Here is a 25,836-nt window from a genome sequence, read left to right on the forward strand (position 1 = left end):
CTTTTCTCACAGAGAGTTGGGGGAATCTAGAACTAGTTACCCAGCCATGTTGTTCAAGACAATACCCTGGCTGATCCTTGGATCTACTAACTACCAAATGCTACAGTGCGGCATATTTGAACTGTAGCTTTCACACGAGTTACCCTTGTTCCTTCTGGGAAATTGCCTGTTTTGATCATGAGGAAGGGGGTCACTGGATTAGGGAAGGCTACATGGTCTTCAGGAGCAAGAGCTATCCTTTCTAACAAAGTCTACCGACCCCAGCTGCTGCTGCTGCTTCTTCACCTCATCTGCTTGATTCTGATCCCCTGTTGGGTGGCAAGTGGGTAAATAAAAAGAAAAACGCAACGTTTTGGCTATGGAGCCTTCTCAAGGCGTCAAACCTTTTCTTCTCTTTTCACCATGGAATAAACCTTTACTTGTGCCTTTGTCGCCTACGCATGCTGACGTAGCCACCTACTTGAACTCATTGGTAAATGGTTACCCTGGTTGCTCAGTGGTTACTGAAGATGCTGAAGTATACACTCCATCTACCTTCTGAGACTCTGCACCTAAATCCTAGATAATACAACTCTTCATTAAATTCTGTGGGAAGAACCCTGGAAACTTAGATCCTGCACATTCATCTAGATGTACACCTCGGACATGTTGGGACCTCTCTTTTTTTTCTTGCGCAGGTGCTAATCTGAAGTCTAAGAGAAGCAGGCTGAAGCTCGGATCTCTCGTTAGGGAACGCGCGCTAGATTGTATTTGCAGTGCTTTAGACCTGTGCATGGGGTCAGTTTAATGCTCTTTGCATCCAAACTTGCCCTTTTATTCTCCGCACAGGGATGTATGTAATCCCTCTGACACAGACCGGACGAGTCCCTACCACGATCGCCCCCCTTCCTCCTCCACACAGCATGTGCAGTGTCAGGAACGCCGCTTCCCCAGCTTCTAGATACTCCACGTGTTGGGAAATCCACTTTATCCTGCTGAAGGCGATAAGCAGCAGTCAAAGAAGCACCCTGCTGCGTTGACTCGTCCCTCTTGGCTTTTTCTCAGCTGGCTCCACCGGGACCTGAGGCTCTCTCGCATCTTCCCATCTTCTGCTCCTCCAGCCCTGGCAAGAGCCAGGGGTGAACTGTGAACACTTCCCACTTTGTCTGAAGGGCGGCTGCGTTTCTACAACTGCTGATGTGCTACAGCCATTGAGTGATTTTCCAGGCTATCGGACAGAGACCTCCTTGATGTATCCCTTAACAGGCCAGGATAGGAACCTACATTTTAAAATCTTCTGATTACATTCCTGAATCAAAAATCTGGAGGCAAATTGGCTTTTTTTTTTTTCGTTACGTAGCAGTCAAAACCACCAGCAGGGTCTCATAATAAAATAAAGCAAAATATTTAGATTGCTGACTTAAATCTTGATGACGTTTTTTCTATGTTCATAATTAGATTATAATTTTGTCTTAAAGCTTCAGAAATAGTTTTTTTTTCATTTTGTTTTGATATAATTGACACCATATGAATGTAATAAATTAAGGAACGCAAAAGCAAGTGAACCTTGCATATTGTTGCGTTATTATTGCCTTGATCTTTTTCTAACTTTACCTCTAACAGCCAGCTAGTGTAAAAGTTTCACATGTGCAGTATTGTTCTTATGTGTGAGTTTACAAAACCTGGAGTGGCCCACACTACAGCCATGTGCTTGAATAGATCTGAGTAATGGATACTGAAGTAATCCTAACTAAATCCTAAAATAATAAACCAGCCCTAATCCTAACCTCAACGCTAACCTTAAAGTAAGTCCTGAGACAAGCCTTCCTGTGCCCTGATCTCCGGTCAAGTTGCAACCCCAAGGTCAGTGACTAAATTATATGCTTCCTAGACTTTCCAAACCCTTCCATTCATTTTTTAACCACTTCTTCCAATTCAGGTTCGAGATGGAGCCAGAGCTTATCCTAGCAAATGGGCGCAAAGCAGGGTACACCCTGGGCAGGACACCAGTCCATCGCAGGGCAGACACACACACACACATAGGGCCAGTTTTCCCAGAAGTTACTATGTTTTTAGACTGTGGGAGGAAACTGGAGCACCAGAAGGGAACCCATGTGAACATACATAATGCACGCAGACCTGAGCCCAGGACCCCAGCACTGTGAGGCAGCAATGCTAACCACTGCAACATCGTTTCTCTAAATCACTATGGATAAAAAGAGTGGCCAAAGGATGATTCCTTTTTGTTGAGCCCCTTAAATAGTTGTTCCTCAAATAGCCCCTTCTTAACCTATTCCAAGGTCAATCCAGGTTGTCAAAGAGGAGTTTGTTGTAACTCTGGACTTTTTTGACTGTGACTTCCAGCATGAACATGAGACGGATTATTTTTTTTAAATACCGCATATCCGTTTCTTCGTAAACCAAGTGACCAACGCGCATTTATAATAATAATAATTGCTTACACTTATATAGCATTTTTCTGGACACTCCACTGAAAGCACTTTACAGGTAATGGGGACTCCCCTCCACCACCACCAGTGTGTAGCCCCCACCTGGATGATGCGACGGCAGCCATAGCGCACCAGAACGCTCACCACACATCAGCTATCAGTGGGGAGGAGAACAGAGTGATGAAGCCAATTCATAAATAGGGATTATTAGGAGGCCATGATTGGTAAGGGCCAATGGGAAATTTGGCCAGGACGCCCAGGTTACACCCCTACTCTTTTCGAGAAACATCCTGGGATTTTTAATGACCACAGAGAGTCAGGACTCTCAGTCATTTGAAAACCGAAATCGGCACGATGTCCTTTCCTCAATGACGTCAATGAAAAACAGCAGCGTTTTCAGAACAGAGCACCCGGGGGGTCCCCCTCCATCCCCCTCCCCCACCGCTTTGAGTATCAGGTTAAGGCTAGACGCAATTTGTTAACCTACGTCACATTTCGAGGAAGTTGCCTGTGTCATTTTAATGGTGCGCTAAGCTTAAATGATTGGTTTTTTGGCTGGTCAGGCATATACAGGCTGCGGTGGCGAATTTCACTCGCATTTATCAAGGAAGCAGCTGCTGAGAAAATGGAATCTTGGCCTGGTTGGCGAGAGATGGACGGTCTCAGAGACGTGCTTTCGAGTACACTGTTTTGAAATCCAAGTAAGTGGGAAATACAAGGTCTCCAGGGGGCCTCTAATTTAGGAATTAAATCCCAGCAAAACATGGCTGGAGATAGCACAGCTCTACTCTCTCACCACGGGCTTCTGTGGACCCAATTCAGGTGGCTGCTCTGCCGGCTGTCAGCAGACTAAGGGCCGCGGTCTCCTAATGACCGTGACATTTTCCATGAGGGAGATTCTGAAATGGAGGGACTATCAAATTCTCGCAGCGTTGTCATCTTGCAGGCCTTTCTAGGAAAGGCAAAACGGAGCTCTCGCTGATGCCCAGCGCAAACGGTATGTTTCAGTTGCCAATTGTGTCCTTGTTGGGCTTTTCTCGGGGCATATCCCTTTCCTTACACTTGAGTCACAGCTATGCAAAAAGAAAGGAATAGTGTCCTTATCAAACTGATCCTGCTCACTGAGGATCTGCTCATGCTGCTAGCTCTCCATATATGTCTCGTCATTACTTAATCTAAAGGGTCATTACCCAGACATTGTGGCTTGGGAAGTGGGAACTACTTATCGCTGCATAGAACTTCCATAAAATATCTAAGCTACCAAGTCCACAAGTTTATTTTTTAATTTGTACAGAATCTATCTAAACGGCGATATTTAAAAATGTTTTATTGCAGAATACAGAATTTTCATGAGACCTGTGTCGCAAAATGTGTTCATGTGAGCAGAGCAGTGCGTAGAGTAGGATAGGAATCTACCGAGGGTCATTTATGAAGTGGTTTCTGGAACTGAACTCTTACATGTAGTCAAGGGCTGTCTGTAGTAGCAAGGATCTTTTTTACATCTGAAGGTTCATTTAAAGGTGGCTGGTGCAGTGGTTAGCATTGCTGCCTCACAGCACCGGGGCCCTGGGTTCAGTTCTGGACCTGGAGTACTATCTGAATACAGTTTATGCTGTATGTTCTCCCTGCATTTGTGTAGTTTTCCTCTGGGTGCTACGGTTTCCTCCCACAGTCCAAAAACATACTGGTGGATTGATTGGCTTCTGTGAAAACTTGCCCTTGTGTGAATGTGTGTTTGTATCTGCCCTGCACTGAACTGGTATCCTGTCCAGGGCGTACCCTGCCGTGTGCCTGTTGCTTGCTGGGATAGGCTCCGGCTCCCCCATGACCCTGAATTGGAAGAAGCAATTAGAAAATGGATGGATAGTTTCATTTCCATACCTATTATACTTTATTTATAGAGCACATGTTATGCCAAAACAACTCTATACATCACCATTGCCAACAGCTACATGCGAGACTTAGACTTAGATTTAATACGGTCATGTCCCATGTCCTAAGCATTAGAAAAAGAAAGGAATGATCTTATTTCATCAACATTTCACAGACAAAAGAAGGCTCACCTGAGGAAGACTCAAAAGACAAAACGTTGTACACCTCCTGTCTATTCTTCAGCATGAAATTAATTTTTACTTGTTGTTGGACAGTTGAGTGATGTATTTAATGACTCAAAGCATATTTTAAAATCTAAGACAAAATCCAGATTCCTTACCTCAGATTGAATCCTTGAGATCAAAATCCCGAGTCTATTTTTGTCCGTTCTGTTTGTTGCTGAGAGCCCATTAGCATAACTGTCTTATCTGGATTTAACAGTAAAAAGAAAACATGCATAGTTAATGTTGGCATTATTATCAGGTATAAAGCTGTGCATCAGCTCTGTGCATAGCTGTGTAAGGTCTTGCCATAATTTTTAATAATCATGATATGCAAAAGTTTACACACAAAAAAATTACAAACAGCCCCGACAGTGGAACCCTGTGGAATGTCACATCTACTGTATGATCCATTCCTGAAGCAGATTCCAAAGGCAACAAAATAAGATCTAATGGAACAAGTAAAGGTTTATTCCATGCTGAAAAGAGAAAAGAGAAGAAAAGAAACACAACGTTTCGGCTGTGGAGCCTTCTCCAGGTGTCATGTGGTCGGGTGCCATGTCAAAATAAGATCGATTTCTTTAACATGTTCTTAACCAGTGTAGAGCAGTTCCTAAAAAACATTGACTCATTCTCTAGAAAGATTAGTTAAAATGTCATTATCTCATGACAGAGGTCTCAAAAGCACAGCATTTAAATCTAAAGAAACCAAAACAGATGAGCAGAGTTACATGAGTAAATAATTCACTACTTTAAACAAAAACAGCCCCAATTAGGAATGGAGTGGAAACTTTATTAGATTAGAATTTTTTTTCAAGGCACTATTTCTGTTGAGACCATTGTTTATTTGTTTGAAATAGCACCACACAACAACTAAAATTGAATTGATTTTTTAAATTTGTTTAATAAGCATTTCTCGAGGGCAGTGTTAAAATCATCTGAAAATGTTCCTGCTTACAGAGAATAAATCAGATATTATTACATAGATTGCCAGACCTAGTGAATCTAGTAGACAGGAAACTGATTTTATCTTTATTATTGCATTTAGTTCTTGCATATTTATCAAAAAGAATGTTAATTGCTGATTCAACAGGCCATAATGGCACAATTAAATCTGATATATTGAAATTTGATCCCTAATAGTTACCGTTTTGTTTTGAAAACCATTAAGGGATTCTTCACACTTAGTGGACTTAGTAAAAGAAGCTATCTAATCAAATTCAAAAATGTGTGTGGGGGGGGGGGGGGGAATGGAGCACCACAACTGTTTTCACTTCACAATTTTGTGTTGGATCAGTAATTTTGCAGCTCTTTAAGTTCCGCTGTCCATTAAATACTTTTCATTCCACAGATGAACAAACATGCAGTATGTTTTGAAGAGACCATTTTAGCTTTATAGTTTAACATCTACATTATCAAGAATATTTTCTAAAAGGTGATAGTATTTGTTCAATAACAGAGTTAATAGGGGTATGGAGAAAGAAATAAGAATATCCTTTAGCCCTCAAGATTCAGTTTCTTTCATCGAAACATTAGTTGTTTCATTGATCAAATACTGAAACACAATTGTGTTCCTAATCTTTAAATAACAGGTGATTAAGGGTGATCTATATGCATTAGATAACTGGATTCAGGCACTCCAGGACTAGGGTTGGAGAAGGCTGCTCTAGACACTGTAGGGAAGCAGTAAAAAGGCAAACAACATGTCAGGATATAGAATTAAAACTGTAGACTTTTAATCAAGGGTTTTTATGTTAAAATTATACAATGCGCCAGCAGGACATCATTTAAATGCTATTGTGTACAATTATGGTTACCACGTTCCTAAAAAACTATATATTGCTGCTCTGGAATCAGTCCAAAGAAGAGCAGACAGATACATTCTGCGGCTTAAGGCAATGTCCTACACTGACAGACTGAAAGAACTTTTTAGTCATGGATAGAGAAGAATACAAAGGACACAAGAGCAACTATGTGGAACTGCATATAAAACTCAGAACAGGAGGCACTTTTTACCCACAGGGTGGTGGATGGATGCAAAAAGCTATCCATGTTGTTCAAGCTGATATCCAGACTTTTTCAAGAAACAGCTGGATGAGATTCTTGGATCAGTTAGCTACTAACTACCAAATGGGCTTAATGACTCTCTTGTTTGTGACCTTTCTGGTGCTCTTATGTTTACATGGATGATGCAAATTTTCAGCTCTGGAGAGAGGATTAATTCTAAGGTGTGACCATGATTTTGTGAAGGTCTTTTTATATGTTGAATTAAATCAAAATGTAGTTCTTTCCCATGACCTTTGAATGAACTTCATTATTATTAACAGCTTGTATCTCCAATTTAAACAATCCTGATTAATTCCAACCAGGAATTCTGCTATTTCTGATAAGAACAATTCTTACAGGTGGGGAGTACATAATTGCAATAAGCACAAGACATTGTCTAGTATTACAGACAAGGATTCAAAAAACTCCCAAATTGTTCCATTTGCAATCTTGCATGTCAAGGAAAATGCTATCTTGCCCCCCAATGTCTTAAATGTGTTTTCTGGACTTTGGTGTAAATAAATAAATGTGATTTCATTGACTTAAATCATCATCAGCCAGGTCCAAGCTAAAAAAATAGTTTTAATCTTAGTTTTTTCTTAGATTACATTTAATATTTCATATTTAGCTGTATGGGGTGTAGCAGAGTTACAATGTACTCTCATAAGATGTTTAATAATAGATCAATAAATTATCAGTGGTATCTGAATGTCATAATAGTTCTGTCTCAGAAGAACAATCTTTCTATAAGACTAAAGTTTTTAGAAAACAGCATGAGATTCAGAAAATGAATTAGTCAATAATCTGCAACATAACAACACAAGCGTTTTACTAATTGACAGGAACACCTCCTATTAAGTAAACTATTTTGTATCAAACCTAGGCATCCTCCAGCAAGTTATCCCAGTTATCATTAAACCTAGAGTTCACAGTTAAAAAACTAGGTTTTTCCCCCATTTATTTCAGTAAAACAATCTGCTGAATGTCTCACTGTCCCTGTTCATAACAGGAATAACTTCATTTATTTTAATTTACGAGTACTTGAAATTCTTCCTAAGGGAACTTCAGATTCTGTCAGTATTATATCATTAGCACTTGTTTGTGCCTTGACAGCAGAATCCTGTTTACATTGTGCAATTCTGTCTGAAAACATTGAAATCCAGCTTCAGCAGTTAACCTGACAAAAGCAGCATTAAGGAGGTGAATCCACTGATTCTGTTAAGAAAGCTCCTCGCCATGAATTTTTTTGTACATACAATGTCAGTGCTGAAATAGAATTCTGGGTGTTTGGAATCTGTGCCTTACAGTTTAAGGCGGCGTACAGTATAATTTTAACTTATATTCTTCTCCTAATCACATGAAGTAATATGCTGGTATTGTTTAGAACACTCCCAACACCTCTACTTCTGACTCGTAATGCTGGGCTTCACTGTCTCTTCTCTGAAGGCAAATTGTAATGCAGACCCATGTAGGTTGAAACTGAAAACCACCCCCTACAGATGTCAAGACTAGTCCATGTTCAGCAGTACCTGCACATCCATGGTGTTTATATCAGTTTTTTGTATGGCCTTCTGCAGTAGACATACAAGGCCAGGAGAACAGATTTTTCTGTCTCCTCTCCTTATGCTTGGTGTTGTGTCTTAAATATACTGCCTTAATACATTAGGCAGGGTGTTGTTGGGGAGGGCTCTGTATATTGGCTTTCTTAAGGTACCTAGCATTAAACTACAAGGAAAGGTAAAGAGTAACCCATTAGGGAAAGCCACATTGAAAATTAACTAAAAAAATGCACCTGTGCATGGTGTTGATCTACTTGTTTTCACTGTTGACAATGCATATATTAGAAAATGTGATGGTTTTGTTTCAGTACATTTGGAGCAATCTAGTTTGATAAAAATGATCATTTATTTTTCATAATTTTAAAGAGAAATAATACATTTCCTGATATAGAAATATGCCTCTAATGTTCCACCGTGTCACCAACCTCTGTCTGCAGAGGGTAAAACTGTACTGTTTAACAAGGCCTTGAGTGGCCAGACACTGTTTAAACAGAAAAGCTATTTAAAGCCCTTGGATGAGCACTACACTCCAGTTTGTAAATACAGCTCCTTTTTCTTAGAACTTCCGGATCCCTTAATCTAATTTATTTGACATCATGAAAAAGTCACCTGCAAGGTATTTATTACAAATGACAAGTGGTCAACAACACTCATAAATTAAGAGCATTAACCGTGCCAGCGTTTAGGGGGAAACGGATCTCCTGTTTCTTGTTAAAAGACAAGGCAGGTGGCAAAAGAGTGGCCACTCCGGCTGTCATTCTTCTCCCCCCCATCCCGGGTTTAATGATCCAGGACTCTTGAAGGACCACATCCACAGTATCACTTGTCGGTTTGCTCCTCACACCCACCGCCTTTTGTGTAAAGACACGAGAACTAATTTCATCCATCAAATTTCTAACCGATTTAGGGTCACGGGCGGGGCTGGAGCCTATCCCGGCAGGAAACAAAACCATATTCAGATTCCCCCCCTTAAAACAAAATCTCAAAGTCTAATGTGCTGGTGTGTGATCGATTTTTTTAGATCTGACGTTTTCCAGCCTCTGTTTCTCTAGATTCTAATGTCAGACTATTTCTCCCTAGTATTTTACATGAATACTCTCACATTATTTAAGCACATGAGAGGAGGACGGATCTCTAGACCCAACCCAGATTGTCCTGTGGGCAGGCTTTTAACTGCATCCCCAAAAGACCATGATGCTTTGCAGATCAGTGATCTACTTTTGGAAGAAGAGTGGAGGTACATCAGGGAAGCACACGCCAGTCACTTTCTAACTGCTTTGTCCAATTCAAGGACATGGGAGACGGAATCGATCTCTGCAAGAACGCCAGTCCATCACGGGGCAGTGACAGGGTGTGACTGCGAGATCCTGAGAGGATCTTTCCCTGGGAATGGAGGATGTCAGTACCACCAATGGAAAGTTGGGAGTCGTCAGGGCAGAGAGAGAGAAGAGATGAAGTCTTGTCCTGGAACATAAGGTTGATTTCTTTTCAAAGTAAAAAAGCTGACAAGCTGCCAACGTCTAGATTAGGAGGATGAAGTGTAGGCAAGGCTCCAAAAGGGCGCTTAGCTTATACTTTACTCAGTGAGTAAGCCAGGTGTACACATTAAAGGACTGCTCTGTTTACTCTTATGTCCAAGTTCACCTGTCACTGATCCCACTTGTATGGTTTGTTATGTATTTGTACCTGGGATAGAAGCTGGAGTACTTTTAAAATCTTCTTTTCAGCTTCCTTTTCAATCACAACCAACTCAAGTATTTGTTCTGCATGTAAAACACAAAACCAGACGGCAAAGAAGGAGTCATAAGGTACATGAACACGTTTTATTGCAATAGCTCTATTGAAAGCAAAATAAGCCAGATAAATATGCACACTATACAGCACTCCAGAGTCATCATCTTCATCCCCCTGCCCCCCCAGAAAACAACAAAATGCCACCATGGCTCAATTAATAGGAAAACCACGCAACAGTATTTACAGTGGAAGACGCAGCCAGAGACTTGGTTCAAAAGTGACCTTTCCCTCAAAGACACTCGCTGCAGAAATAATCCACACATGAACACACATCCACTGTGAATACCTCCATTCTGTACAGCCTAAATAACAGCTTCCATTTATCAAATTAAACACACAGAACATAGCAAAGACATTATCTTATCATTAGCATCAGTTATTTATACTTTACAGCAGCAAATCAAATTTAAATACAAAACAGTGTACAGAGGTTTACAAAACTGCAAAATGGTTTTTTTTTCTTTCCTTAAATGATATGTTTTTAGATTTTTTTTTAACTTTCTCGTACTTTTTAGAAACCCATCCGGCATTATACCAAACAGCTAATTCAGAACTGTAAACTAGATAAAAACAAATTTCAAAACCGTTGCATAAAGTTTATGCTGTACCTGTACATTTGATCGTAGATTTTTTTGAGGTTATTATTTTTATTTACCATCTAAATCAGTGCTTTTACTTCAAAAATGGCAGATATTTTAACAAATCATGACACTACAATTTGATGCAAAAATATTTCAAAACAAGAAAAAAGGTACCAAGGCCAAAGGTAATTAAATATTATGCTAAACATTAATTTAACTAAACAGTTTCTCTCTTCTATGCCCTAACATAAACAGCTTTTTATACACGAGTGCCCTTCGTACCCGGGTTCATCTGGGACATGAGCAGAAGTGACCGCTGAGCTCATTCCACTTCTTTTTCTGGTGAGCCACAACACTTTTCTTCCACTTTCATCGAAGAGGTATATTGTAATTTGTGGGAAACATAAATCAACTTGACCAAGCTGAAAAAACAATCAACTTCAAACTTTGTAAAGTAAGAATCACAATTATTTCAGTTTTTCAGAATGCTGGAAGGACTCACAAACTGGAAAGGGTTATTGTTTCAGCTGGGTTGGGATAATTTGTGTTATATTTAGTGCTGTCGTAGGCTGGTAATTTGATCCATTCTGTAACAAAACATCCTAAAAATATAAAAAGGTAGCATACTATTCTCTGACTAAAAGATCCAGATGCATTTTGTTTGTAAAATCTGTCCTATGTTTACAACTTACTGAAAGGGAGAACAGCTTTCTTTTTACTTGCATATGACAAAACAGTACTCATGTCTGAGGTTGTGAGTAAAAGCCCAACTAACTTTTTTCCCCCCAATGTCCATCTACTTTTGCAATATTTTCTAAATTAAAGTGCATAGAAACCCAAGTACCACTGAAAACAAAACTTGTGAGCTGAAAGAAGTTTTCTGTAAAAAAATATCAAGTTTACAAGATTTGCGATGGTTGTACTGTATATTTGTTTATGCCCGCAGTTGTATAAAAAGTGAACAGCAAAGGAGTTCAGCTCTGGCCCTGCCCAGATACCCCATTCTGTCTGCCTAAAGTAGCTTGGCATTGTGCAGGTAACAAAGTCACACTGCAAACCACGCAGAAGAATAGATGGGACACTGCACAAACAGCCCTTTATACCACATGATGGAAAAAGAGCATGGCACAGATTGTGTGTAACACTGTCGTTCGGAGAAAACCCAGTTGGTTTTGCATAGCAGTTATCACAGAAGAGAATGCTCCTTCACTCCCAGTATTTGCAGGCAGGTCTTTTTGTAATTGTGTTTGTGGAGCTTGTGGAAATGGACTTTACCATCACAAATGTTTGAGGTACGCATCCATTAAGAAAAACACTACGCACATCCAATCCTGCCGAATACAAACCATCTAGCACTGGGAAGTGCTTCATGTATAGACATATACTAGTACATATTTTTTAGTCTTGCATTACTTACATTCATTTTTAGAAAAAATGTTTTAATTATGGGGAAACTTCAACGCGATAAAAATAATTCTCTCGTTTTGGGACTGACAGTGCCATTGTACAAAATCTCTGTTGCTCTAAGTACACTCAATTACATAAATCCTTTTGTGTGATGCTCAAATGTAAATCTCTGTGCCGTCTGGTAGAAAAGTGACATTAGTCCTGTAATGTATGAGCTATGAACACTGTTAAAAGATCTGTTTAACTGTGAAACCAAAAAAGCCCATTTTCAGCACTATACTGTATATCAAGCTTTGATTAAACGTTTCTACAAATGACGGCTTCTCTAAACCATGTAGTGACAGGTTTAAGTTAATATTCTTTTTACACAATAAGCTGAAAGCTGAAAATGGCTTAAATTCACCTGTATTCCAGCAGTGTGACTTGTCAACCTGAATGTGTTTTTTCCATCATGTGCAACACAGAGCTGCACTGTGGTACTTGCCTCTCATCCTGCTTACCACTTCACTCTATCTGCTGAACAAAACTTCCTGGGATACTATGTACTTGATTACTGTAAGATATGCATATGTCTTAATGATTAGAAAAAAAACCACAGGACTATCCTAAGGAATGGATACAGCCAGCATGTTTACAAAGGAACAGTATGGAACTCTTCTTTCTGCCAGGTTTAATCACTTCAGTCCATCTGGGAAAATATTTTTAAAGGGAGGAGATTATAAAGGGATTTTATAAGGCCTGGACAGTAACACTACATTTTTTATATAGTCAAATGACTGGAGAAGTGGTGTCGGAGAGGGACAGGGAAATCGTACAGCTCCTCAGTTGTCCAAGGAGTCAAGTGTGAGCCCCCTGGTCATGCCTAAAGCAGCCATTTGCACAACATGACCCAAAAGGTCGAGTTCTCAACTGAAGCAATAACAAAGGTATATAGTTCTGTGACTGTACTTGAATAGTTCAATTAAAAATAAAATAAACAAATAATATCCAAGATAAGTGGCTGTGGAATAAACGAACCATTTTGGTAGGGTGGGGTATTTTAAATGCTAAAATCTCTGCTTACAACAAAGATGAGAAAAGTACTATAAATACACAATTTAATTATATCATTACACGTTTTTCCTGTAGATTTTCAAGTCACATTAAAATTATCTGAAAATCAATACGAGCGAATTTGTTTCAATTAGAAAATCATTTCAGATGCGAGTTTGTGTATTAAACTATTTTCTTTTGCAAGTAGGGTGTACTTTATATTAATATTGAAGGACTCTGTCATCAAGAGGGCAAGTACGTATGCCCTGTCTCGTGTTTTGTTTGAACAGGGTTCAATAGGGAAACAAGAAAACTAAGGCCAGGCAACCTTACAATTACGACAGGTCGAGTAAGGGTACGGATACGGGTATGCTGGTTGATTTATATTTGCCAAGTCAGAAGTAGGGCACTGCAGATGGCCATGGCCTTGTCAATCACTGCAGTGAATTCCCCAAGAGCACATACTGTACTGTACACTCCTGTTCTCAACTGCCCTCTGCAGTAAAAGCTACTGTCGCACATCCATCTGTTTTGTGTCTGCACTCACAAAAACAAGCCAGTGCCGGTGCTATGCTTTAGCCTCCCATTTTAAGCATCTACTCCAAACAGAACCAAGGATACAAGCAAAATGAAACGGACAGAAAAAGTGAGGCATGAGTTGCCATCGAGTACCAAAGCTCCTTTCTCCACGATCTCCAGTAAGTACCCAGGACTACAGAGCCAGATTTGTACCACGCAAAAAGAAATGATGAGCAGATTCTGACGGAACACAGGGTATGTGCATCAAAATAAAATAAAAACAAGCCATTGCAATAGTAAGACTAGGTAATGCTCTTTTGTCAACTCTCAGTCTATATAAAAAGCTTTAATGAGGTATGTGTGAGGTTACTGTAACTTGAATCAGATTTTTTTCTAGTGTTTTCCGTGTAGTCTCCTGCAACAACATTGCATTGTGGAACCTCTCATCCTTACCGATTTCTCACTGCTTTAAAGGGTATGCCAATGTCATTTTTACAGCTTCCATAAAAATGCCTTTAAATGTCCGCAGGAAGTTTACAGCTCTTGCTGTTCCGCCAGTCCCAGCCCTGCCTGTAATGCTGCTTCTTGCCCACTTCTTTGGGAGAACGTGCTACTGATGAACGGCAGGCATCTCCTTGCTTCAACAGGCACTGGGCGCGTGGAGAAAACTCCTGGGGTATGAGCTTGTGCAGACTTTCAACGAATCGACTGTGTGCTTTAGTTGACGACGCAGTACAAACCAGCCCTCAGAAACCTGTACAACTGTACACAAAGGCATTCTTCATTTAAGGTTTGTCAGTTGAAATCAAAAACAAAACGTGAGGTGCTGCTGTTGTTTCCACTGCTCTTCCTGACGAATTCACGCATGTATGACTTCATCCCATGGCAAAGAGATCAAGAATGGACAGCTGAGTCTTAACCACTAGCAAACAGGGTGGAAATATCTCACAAACAAGGCTCCCACTTTTATAGTGTTCTGTACCACAAAATAAAAATAGTGCATTTTGTACCAAAAAAAACAGTCCTGTAAACTGTTTCGTACCAGTTCGTTCTGCTGTACATCTCCAAAACCTTGCATGAAGCGTACAGCAAACTCCAGTTTTTGTGATTTTTGTCCATACAGAAATGATAGTACCCCACACTTAAAAACAATTTTTTTGCCTACATGGACAACACCATAAACGATAAAATCAGAAGACTTTTTGGTCATTAGTACAGAATAAATTATGTGGATTTTAGAGCACTGTTTTTGTCTGCTAGTTGAAGGTGATGACTGAAATGGAAAACCTCCCCACCCCCATCCCAACCCTGACTTGGCCAGGATTCCAGTCCAACCAGCACCTGATTGAGCACTTGAGCTGGATCAGAACCCTGCCCAGCCAGGAGGGGCCAGGACAAGGTAGGGAAACGCTATACAGAAGACATTCTGCCATGGCTGAGCACAGCCCAGGACTACAGCCTGCCTTGACCTATCCGTTCACAAGGAAGGTAAACATGGAAAACCCATTGGAATGGCCGCTCCAGACCCTGTATCAGATCCTTTTGTTACAAGCCGTTGCCCCACCACGTTACCCAACAGCTGATTGTCTGGTGAGCATGAGCAGACAGCAAAGGTGATCGAGAGACGTGTCCTGTAGGCTTTGTTCCCTGGAGCAGCAACAGTGGTGAGACAACAAGCAAAAAAAACAGCACTTTGGGAGACAATTCTCTGTAATAGGACAGAGTGGCATGAAAGGGCTTTGCAAAAAATTTCCAGTCAGGAATCAGACAGGATAGGGGGAAGAGGAACCAGCTCACATTGGCCAGGTGATGAAACATCTGGCTAATCTCATCAACAAAACGAGTATTCATATATTTTTACTGTAGAGGATGGTGAGACAGACTGTACCAAAAACAAATGAGACTATTAAAACAGGGTTCACTTAGGCATTTTGCATTTTTTAAAGAAAGTACTTCAATCTTTCTAGCAGTATTGGGTATTTCCACACACTATCATGTGTTTTCATCCATGGGTCTCTATTTGCACTACGAACTTAAATATATTTTATATAGGAAAGAAAATCCTCACTTACGTGTGGCAACACCTGCAGTGACAATAAGGGGTTTGACTTGTTTTCCAGGCCTGCTCAAATTAGTTGCCAATAACAACTGCAAACCTGCAGTAGCTATTAAAGTCTGAGAAGTTTCTGATAAGTGTGTGAATGGAAATACCAGCATATTCATGGTAATACTATTCATCTGCCAGGATGCCACCTGCCTCTGCTGTACAGAAAGTCACCTGAACCCGTGAGCAAGGTTTTCCCTCCCACTTCTGTTACTTCCATAAAAGGGCTTTCTTTAGGCTTTCCAGCTGCTTCGCTGCACAGCGGGAAACCCTTAAGAGAGAGAACACTCAGAAAAGCATCTGCTTGTATCATACGACCCCACTCTGACACCAGATCACCGGTATCGCAGGTGTAAAAGGAGAAACATCAGGGCTTACACCAAGAAGCAGGTCAAACCACTGGCCTTTGGCACTGCTGCTCGGTAGGTATTGGGGGCTGGATAGAGTATCAGATCGTTTGGCTGAGAGTGAATTTTAAAAGTCCAAGTATAGATCCCCATTTGTCAAACACATACTTGGCAAGTGGTCGACTCAAAATGGGGTAAGGCTGGGGGGGGTTCTACAGCCTGACTGTCATTCTCAGGAATTCACAGCATGTTGCACTTGGACCAGGCTTTGCTTTAGCAGAGCTGCTTTCTGCCACCTGAGCCTCAAAGTGCAAGAGCAGAAATAGGAGCAACAATTCCGAGGTGGTGGGTAGGATTTGAACCTCGCTGAACTGTTGTGGGATAAACTGGGATCCTCAGAGTAAGAAACCAAAGTAGAAATAAATAATAACATGCTGGATGTAATGCTTGGAAACTCTACTGGCTGATCAGCAGGCCAGACTGCTCAGTGTTGACCGCCCTGGGCTCTTCAAGGGAAAAAAAAAACATTCTTTAGGTCACGTCAAGGTGCTCCACTCAAAACAGCAACCACTCCACAGATTAGAAAAAGTACTTGGTTTTAAATAATCGCTATTCGGTTGTTGGTGCTGCTGCTGGATATAAAGGTAAAAAAAAGCCTTCTCTTTTGGGGTGCGTTTGAGGGGTCTGCAGCTGGGGTCAAATCGGAAAGGGGGGGGCTGCTTAAAAGGGGCATTGTAGCTCACTGCCGTCGCAGGGTCAGACCACAGCAGCCGGGTTTGGAAACGGACTCGATGCATGTTCTTCAGTCTGTGAAGGGAACGGAGAAGAAACATTTAGGATACACAGTACAGAGAAATGTCTGAAATCTAACTTACAAATCATGAAGCCGAAGACCGACACGTTAAATTTATATTTTTAAAGTTCAACATGATCTAAATGATGAGTGTAACAAAGAGAAAAGTGTATTTCCAGACTACCACTATAAACATTTTCCCCTAATCAAAAAGACCAAACTTTTATGTTAACATCTGGTTATAATCTAGGCCAGAGATGTTGATTTTAACCCTTGGGCTATGAAGCCCAAAATATCTTTTGTTTAACAAATGATTAAAAATTCAAATAAAATAATTAACGCAACTAAGTAGTTAAAACTGGAGGTGGTATGAAAACCAGAAAACAATGCAGCCACTAGGGACTGGAGTTGCTCACTCATTCCCAGTAATTATTCTTATCATCAATAGGCATTCCACTATATCCTTAATAGTTGAAAATCCTGGTACCATTAACTTATTTCCACAAGCACTTTTCAATCTTTGGCAGTACTGTGGTATCTTTTCAATCAGGTTTATCCCACAACAGTTCAGCATGAGGCAAATCCAGGCACAGGAAGTAATGATATCATGTTTTACAGAACAGCCTGTTCTTCTCCTTTTTTTCTATGTAGTACCTGAAGGTTTTAGATCTCGCTGTGGGTTACTGTCCTGTTGTGTGTTTCTTAATTTACAATTATGACACTCTGGTCTGTGCCATACCGTACAATAAACAAAGTTATCTCCATTGGAATTTCACGGTAATGCAGTTTAAAAAAAAACATTTGCATCTTTTCTATTACCTAATAAAACCAGCTGAAAATCTCAAACAAGCATTCCTGTAATTTTATTTTCTAGCTACTGGATTTTCAACCTTTACCAGGGATTACAGGAAACAAGTAAACTTTCCTCAAGTTAAACACTTCTTTTAAATGCTGGGATTTTTTTTCCCCCACAAATTTGCTCAAGTTACACTTATTCACATCATCTCTTGAAATGGAAAAAATAAACAATACATAAATAAATTTTAGAATTCAATTAAGTCTGAAAAGGACCTAAGAGAAGACTGATCTGTGCTAAACATGTATTTATACTTGAAGCATTTTAGTTTAACGTCAATAAAACAGTACTTTATCAAGAATTAAAAGAACAGAAAAGGCAGGAGAAACATTCTAAGGTCTGACTTATCTTTGGAATATCTGGAAAAAAGAAACAAAATACTTTAACAAGTCTGAAGAAATAGTTTGTGAGGACTGTGATTTGAGTGAAATAAGATGAAAAGGCATTGGGCAAGTCCTGAACACCAAAACAGCCTTCTTCATGACTTTAATGGAAAAGCAGCCGACATCATTGACCTATTTTGTACATCCCTCGCACCCTACCCTCCTGTAACGACAGCTCACAATCGCCACCCTCGCATCACCTGGAATGTCTATGCACTGCTCGCTCGCTCGCTCCACTGGCTCCGGTGGTCATAGCCTTGGATGACAACTCCCATTGTCCGTGTCTGATAAAGAGCTTTGTTTGTTGAAACAATACCAGGCCAAGCACAATACAGATGCTTTCGAAACGGTTCAGCTCTGTCAGTCTGCTGTGGATAGAGTGTTTACTCGCACTGTCCGGCCTCAGAGCCAGCACTGCGCACCACTGTCGCCGCACTTCAAGCCACTGGACTCATTTCATGATGCTTTTGAAGAGGGTGTTCAGAGGAGGAAATGGTTCGACCATGAACAGGCAGAGGTTTAGAATACCCCTTGTGGATGCAGGGTCTTCCGCAGGTTTTTCCGATTAAGAGATGATCCAAACAATCAGCTTCACTGCTCCACAATACTGGAGGAGCTGCGTCACAGAAGACAGCTGGACAGCTTTCCCAGGAAAAAGAGAACACGATAGGCTATCAGATTCGAAATGATATAGTAGTTCCGAGTAAAGAGTTTGTATATCATTAAGGAAATGATGATTATCAGTCCTGTAGAGGTACTTAACTCTACACCATTAAATATTATATGTGCTTCTTTAAAGTTATTTGAACATGGCATTAATCAAGTTAAACATCTGAAGTATTCGCCAATCTCTACATTTTTTGTCTCTTTTAGCATCACTGTCACCCAAATCACTATAATTGTTAAAATCGTCTGGTTTCTATACAGGGTTTGGTCAGAAATGTTATAAGGTGCTGGATGCAGCTGGAAAGTGATGAGAGAAAAGAGAGGAGTGACCCTGCGGAGCCTTTGGTGAGAGCCACAGTACTCCATAAGCAATCTAAGGTCTCGGCTTTTATCACTTTTGCTCCTATTTCCAGAAGCAAAACACAACAGACACACTATGGATATCCAAGCTGGCCCTTTATGAAAGTAACAATGCAATGGGGAAACTAAATAAGTGGAATGTCCAGGGGTAATACTGATTTCCAAATGAACCCACTAATTTCAGTCCAGATTTCATTACTGTACTATTCTTCTTTCACCTTTACAATGGATCAAAGTAACAAAAGATGCCAAGCAAAGGTTCAGTTTTATTTGATTACAAACACAGCGACACAATCAAATTTATACTTTCAAGTCAAATATTTTTAAGGGACTTCCAAAACAAAAGCAGGAAACAAATGGTTAACAAATCTGTTCTGTGGGACTGCTGTTTGGGTATTAACCTAGGGGTAATGCTTTTGCACTTCAGAGTCAAATATAAGTGACACTTTATTAGAAGACAAATGTCATTATGAGAGCTGGAAGACTCCAACTTGCCTTGATAACCGCAGGGAGCTGGCTGATATCACACACGTTTACAAGTGCAACATTATTCCTGCATCCTATCCAGGCATTTAGGGCTAGTTAAGAAAACTAGTTAAGAAACTAATCGGGGACAGTTATCAGGTGAATATTTAAAACAAAACACTAAACGTATTTGTGTGAAGTTTTGGGATGTTTTAATGTAAGCTCTTTCAGCTCAGGATAGATGAAGTTGTTCCGGCACGTCGTTGGTTCTTGAGGCTCAATTTGCAGTGCACAGATTTCTATGGACTTCTTACTTCCACCTTAAAGAATTACTGGCGTCATGCTACAGAATCAAGAGAACACGTCAACTGCTCCTGCAGAATGAGTCACATGCAAAAGATGCGAGTCAGCAACTGAGCCAGGCACAGCCCAGCACACCTCCCAGTAACAAGTATTCCCTGTAAACACTGGACATCCCAGCCTTATACAATTGATGGAATCTCCAAGATGAAGCAGAAAAGGTACCCGATATGGGAATAAATACTAGGGTACTTGGCCACACTACCTGTTGCGCTTGGTGCCGCATTACATTTTCTAAGTCTATATCAAGGCAACTCATTTGAATAACAATAGAGCTCTGCACAAACATGATCTCTCTAATCATGGAACCAGGGGAAATGCTTTGTTAATGGATTTTAATGTCAAAAAAGTAGTAGCCTTGACACCAAGATCGTACAGCTATAGCAGAGAGGAAGATGAAGATGCATAAACGCATCTATATAGGTTTGCAGTCTTCTGCCATCACACAGGGCCTGATGTCAATGCTCATGCAGGAGGGCCAACCTTTACAACGCAGACATACCGCTGGGAAACTGTACTGTCCACCTTTTCCAGGTTTTTTCATTAGTTAGTGCTTAAGCTACTATATAACGAAACATGTTCATACTGATGGAGGAGAGGTCTGGTCCTTACCCAATGTACAGCAAGGGCTAGTGAGCACAATTACCACTGATGTGCTGACCGTGGCTTATGGACAACTTTTCCTTCTTGTCCTAATACAGTAAGGGCCAGGTGTCTTTCCAGTCTTGCGCTGCTTCTCTCTTATCAAGAATCTGCTCCTCTTTAATGAGATAAGAAGGCATAATCCTGTCTTGGAGCCTTAGAATGCTCTGGTGCAGACTCTACTCTCACTGGCTGAGGACTGCCTCTATTTCTAAAGCCAGTGCTTCTTGTTACAGGCTTACCACAAATACCCTTATTGTGTCCCTGACAGCGTTGTCGGATATTAACTTCCATCACAAGAGATGTTAAAGCTGTCTCTCAAGGTGTTGAGCTTAACCTCTTCAGAGCAGCTCTGTCAGCAAGTTGTTAAATTATTTGAAATTGTTGTGGTGGATGTTATCGGAGATGCAACGAGCAGATTTAATTTTAGAACCCATGTTACTCCCACTTTGTACTTCCCAGTGTATCATTTACTACAATAAATCCGGGTCTGGACTTTAATACAGAATAGATGTTCGGTATACACACCACTGGTCTGGAAGAGGGTAAATCGAAAAGACCAGACATCATAATTCCAGGCCTAACCGGACAGTGTGGCACACTCAAACAGAATGGAATCTGAGATTCAGTACTCGGATACTGAAGTCCAAAATGGGATTGAGTCAGCCTTACAGAGTATTGCCAAGTCGCCTTGAAACATCTCTTTCTAAGCATGGATTATGGGATTAGTACTGGAGTTTAGACTTCTCTTCACTAACAGTTTAGATTTTCCACAGCTTCAGTTGTGAATCTACACAACACAAAAACCTTATCTCTAGGTGTAGTAGAACATGACAAAATTCAAAAGACTTCATGAGTGCCTACTTTTTAAATCTGCTTTAGTATAAAATCGGTCATCGGAGATCTGCCCATATGTATTCAAAACATATGGATATTTGAATGCTGAGGTGACGGACAACACATCACAATAAATCCATGTTAGGCACAGGACTTCAAGGTAAAATGCTGTGCAAAATTTGTTTATTCTCAAAAACCAGTGGAGCAGAAGCGGTCGAGCCTACCACGCGATAGGAAAAAAGCTGCATCTCCAGTCTCCCAAAATCAACTATTAAGAGCTGTATCACCGAAATACACTAAAAATTGTTTGGACTGTTCAAAGTATTGGCTGGCAGGTTATTTCAAATAAAAATTTTTATTCCTGATCACACTAGATCAGTCCCTTTACCTCTCCCATTTGCAGTGTCAATTCAATTAAATGCACAAGTGGCAGGTGTGCCATTTCAAAGCAAAGCACAAACCACGAAACATGCACTAGTACTCCACAGCAGACAATGGAAGTGGTTTCAATGCAACCAACAAGAAACAGCTGTTCGAATAGAGCCTGTATAAAGAACGATTCTTTTTTCAGCCACAGCACTGGTGCCAAGGGTGGCCCCAAGCAGAAGAAAGGAAGTAAACCCTTGTTCTGGCTCTTAACAGTTTTCATCATTGTCCAGATTCCACATTCAAGAGAGCAGGCCTGTATTTTTAATCAGAGAAAAAAAAAAAACCACTTAGAGACAGTGCTGGAATTTTTTTTTTTTACAAGAAATGAATTTGTTCCATTTCTAAATTTGCAGGAGGTAATAAAAGCAGATTGCTTCAGTGCTCCTTGGGCATTCCAAGAAGAACACAGATCCTCATTTAGAAGATTGTGTACAATTTTGGTCAACACATTATAAAAAAAAATACTGCTGCTCTGGAATCATTCCAGAGAAGAGCAAACAGATACATTCCTGAGCTGAAAGGAATGTCCTGCACTGACAGGATAAAAGAGCAGAACAATTTAAGTCTTGAACAGAGAAAACATACGAGGGGACCATAGGGTACTTCCTCAAATGGAAGTGCATTGGAACCTGAAAAGAGAATTACACAAATTGTTGTGGGAGTGCAGAAAAAGACATGGTTATCAAAGCTGATATCCTGGTTTCATTGGGAAACCAGGCTAGAGGAGCCTCAGATATAGTGATAATTTCAATCGCTTATATAAAACATTTATTAAAGTCTCTCAATATTTCCCCAGCTCTACAGACAACTGTGGATAATGTGGTTCAGAGATGAAACTGACAAACTTCAATGGGTGGGAAAACAAGACCACCTAACAGAAGGCATTAAGCATGTGGATAAGCCCGGTGTGAAGATTTCCAGGAATAGGGGGAGCAGGGGGCAGGATGCGCCAGTGTTTCCTCTCTCTCCTCTCGCCAGCAGCGCAGGTATCTTGCCCTGAGGGAGTTTCCTTTGGCAGCTCACTGCCAGTGATTACGGGCTCCTGCGCTCTCAAATACAGCGCCTACACTCACTCAGAGAGGGATTTACCTGCAGGAAAGATGAAAGGCACAATGCTGCAATCATCGAGGGCATGTGCGCACACACCACTCACTTCCACTCCAATCCACCTCAGAACCCTGCTGCAGTGAACTCCAGAAACATGGATTCTGGAGTGAAAATTCTGGGTATGACAAATGCAAAGCATCCTGACAACTACACAATGCTCCGATATTCTAGTATTGAGATGCATTCATGTGAAAACCCTGCGGTATCTTACATTTGCAATTTAGGAAGGCCCTTTGGTCTCCCGAGGTCACACGAGTATTTTACATCAACTAAGAAACATGAGAGTACAGTAGAAGGCCTTTAGATGTGGCCAGAGTAGGTGCAGCCCTGGCTGATGGTAAGGACTTCATTCTGTAATCAGAAATCTGAAGGACTTCTAGCACATCGCATGGATTATACCGATACACTGAAATACTTAACTCAATTATTCCACTGCAATGAATTACAATGCAGTCACTGAGAAAGAGTCAAAAAATGTAAGAAAAGACTGCTAATGATAAATACCTGGCTATGGATGTGTGACTGGAATATTAAACAAGGCAGTACCAAAATTCATTCATTTTCAAACTTTTTTTTGAAGATAAAACTCCAGTGCTCCTTTCAGATGCAATAGTACGACAAAACTAACCGAAAGGCCAGAATCCAAATGGAGTAAAAAAAAGCAAAAAATACAACTGAGGATCAAAAAGAAACTAGATTTAATTTCATAGGTTTTTAACCATTTTTACTGGACAATTCAACAGGAAAATTACCAAAACCATCCATCCTTCCATTTTGAGTGAACTTGTCCAAGACTTTCTAAGGCCACTCTCAAGAAATTAAACGTTTTATGATGGTTAAAATTTAAATCGGGCACAGTTTCAATAAGCCTGTTGGTGTGAAAACAAGATCAAAACTTTGTCCAGTAAAGACTTGCAGTGTGCACAACCTTTAAAGAAAACAGCCTTGTTCCTCTGTCAAACACAGAGGAGATTCAGTCTTGTTTTTGTACCACACAGTTTAGAAATGCTTCTCTACTGAAGATCGCACAAAGGCAGCCAAATATAAAAAAAACGCATCAGCCTGACAGCAGGTCAGCGCACAGAGTAGAAATTACAGCTGATGTTTGGAGGAAATAAAAACTGCGGTCCTGGACTGGTCTTTCCAATTACAGGACCCAAATGTGATTGAGATGCTATGGACAGATGTCAAGCAAGTGTCAGCTCAGTACCACCCCTGCAGTTCATGCCAAGAGAAGGAGGCAGAAACGCCACCTCCGTGATGCCCAGTGCTGACCAGAAATGACCGCAATGGGCTGCGAGCAGCAACTGACACGAGAGAAACTGACAGTGTTATTCGGCATCTTGTGCCTGCGCTCATCCTATCTGCTGCAAAACATTAGAGTTTGGGATTCAGAAGAATCTGGGTCCTTTGGGTTAGCAGCTGAAGCAGTGATGTGATGAAGTGTACATTCGGTATAGCACTGAAAAATGGATACTAGATTCAGTTTTGCAATAAAGCAAGTACATTCTACATAGCGCGCATAAAATGAGCTACAACACACTAAAACTGCCTTTACTGTCTGACAAAAGCATTTAGGCACTCTTTCCTTGAATTTGAGTGTACACCCTTTTTAAGGGTTCAAAGCATTATTTTTTGTGATAAAACTAAACCTTTAATTTAGATCTTTTAACAATCAATTCGAAATTACTTCAGGGAGTTTTTATACATGCACCCAAGCAGTAGCACTATCCATAAAAAAAAGTGAACGTATATATTGTGACAGGCAGCGTCACAAGGTGATTGGACACACTCACTGCTCACAGTCTCACTGCTTCACAAATTCACAAACAATTTCCACTGAATATGAACTCTGCTGGTCACAGCACTGTGAACTCTCGACTCGCTGTTTTCCAACCAGGAGCCCACTTCCGTCTCACGTCTCTCTTTCATCACAGTTCAAAGTTGGTTTATTGGCAGGACTGCAAAACAAGTGCAAACCTGTAGAACTTTCATGCAAATACAACTACATATAATTAAGTTAAGGAAACGAAAAGTACCGCTTACTTATAAGCCATTTCGTATACAGATTTACACTTTCTAAAAAACAAAATGGTATATCATTACACAGTGTCATTCTAGGAATCAATAGAAAATCTAGGAATTAATATAATCAATGTAGGTAACTTGCTTCCTTTTCTCAGCTGGTATACTGAAACCACAAATTATCCAGTTCACCGTCTTGTAGCCTACAGTGTGTAGCGACAAATTAAAATGGAGCTCACTGCCAGAGTTCCAAGATCTGTGAGGCACATGCTAATTACTCGCATAATGGGAAAGAATACAGGGCCAGGCATGCAGCACAAAACTCAAGTCAGAAAGTGACGCAAAGAAAGCCGAAAATCCCACACAGCGCAGTTATAGCCTGCTGTGCTTGGCCCTCGCCTGGAGAGGCTGCCACATCGAATATCGGAATGGGAGGCTGGCTTGTGTCCGGCTACACCAGGAGAGAACACTGGCACCGTGGAAGCTGGCGGCTGGGTTCTGGCCTGGCAGGGCCGAGTCACACAGGGAATGGCTGGCCCATGAGGTGAACAGAGACTGCTGCAGCAACTGGATGGAATGCTGAATGCCAGTGCAGTAACCCTGCTGCTGGAGGAGAAAGAGACTAGGAGATTGGCTGCACAGGTCCAGCCACACTGGGCAAGGGACGCGTGCAGTGCTGGGAAGAGCAAATGTGGTTTCTGGAGTTCAGACTCTCATTTTGGGTAATCCAAAGGAAATGGGGAAGTAGGACCTAAAGAAATGGGTTTCAAGAAGATATTGAAATGGAAACTGTTGTCAACAGCAAACGATTTCCCTTAAGTTGAGCTTCTGTCATTTGGGGGAAACACAAGTCTCAATACAGAGCGGTTTCATCCATCTCAGGTTTTACACAGTGCAGATTCTTATACTAAACACAAAAGCTTACAACCGGAGTACAATTATTCATGCACATTTCCCCAAATAACTTAATCAAAAGTTTCAATGCCAACCATCTGGTTTAGA

At 40.7% G+C, this 25,836-nt stretch overlaps 1 protein-coding gene across 1 annotated transcript in view; it reads right to left on the reverse strand.

The window, feature by feature from the left end:
- Positions 1-9,936: 9,936 nt before the first annotated feature.
- irs4b (insulin receptor substrate 4b) overlaps positions 9,937-25,836 on the reverse strand; it is a 32,283-nt gene continuing 16,383 nt past the window's right edge. The window contains exon 2 of the mRNA XM_088925468.1: positions 9,937-16,718. Within this exon, the coding sequence (XP_088781594.1) occupies positions 16,714-16,718 (5 nt within the window). The 3' untranslated portion in view covers positions 9,937-16,713. The remainder of the gene's footprint in view (positions 16,719-25,836) is intronic.

Source organism: Atractosteus spatula, chromosome 9 (genome assembly GCF_055471065.1).
Source record: "Atractosteus spatula isolate fAtrSpa1 chromosome 9, fAtrSpa1.hap1, whole genome shotgun sequence".
Lineage (NCBI taxonomy): Eukaryota > Metazoa > Chordata > Actinopteri > Semionotiformes > Lepisosteidae > Atractosteus > Atractosteus spatula.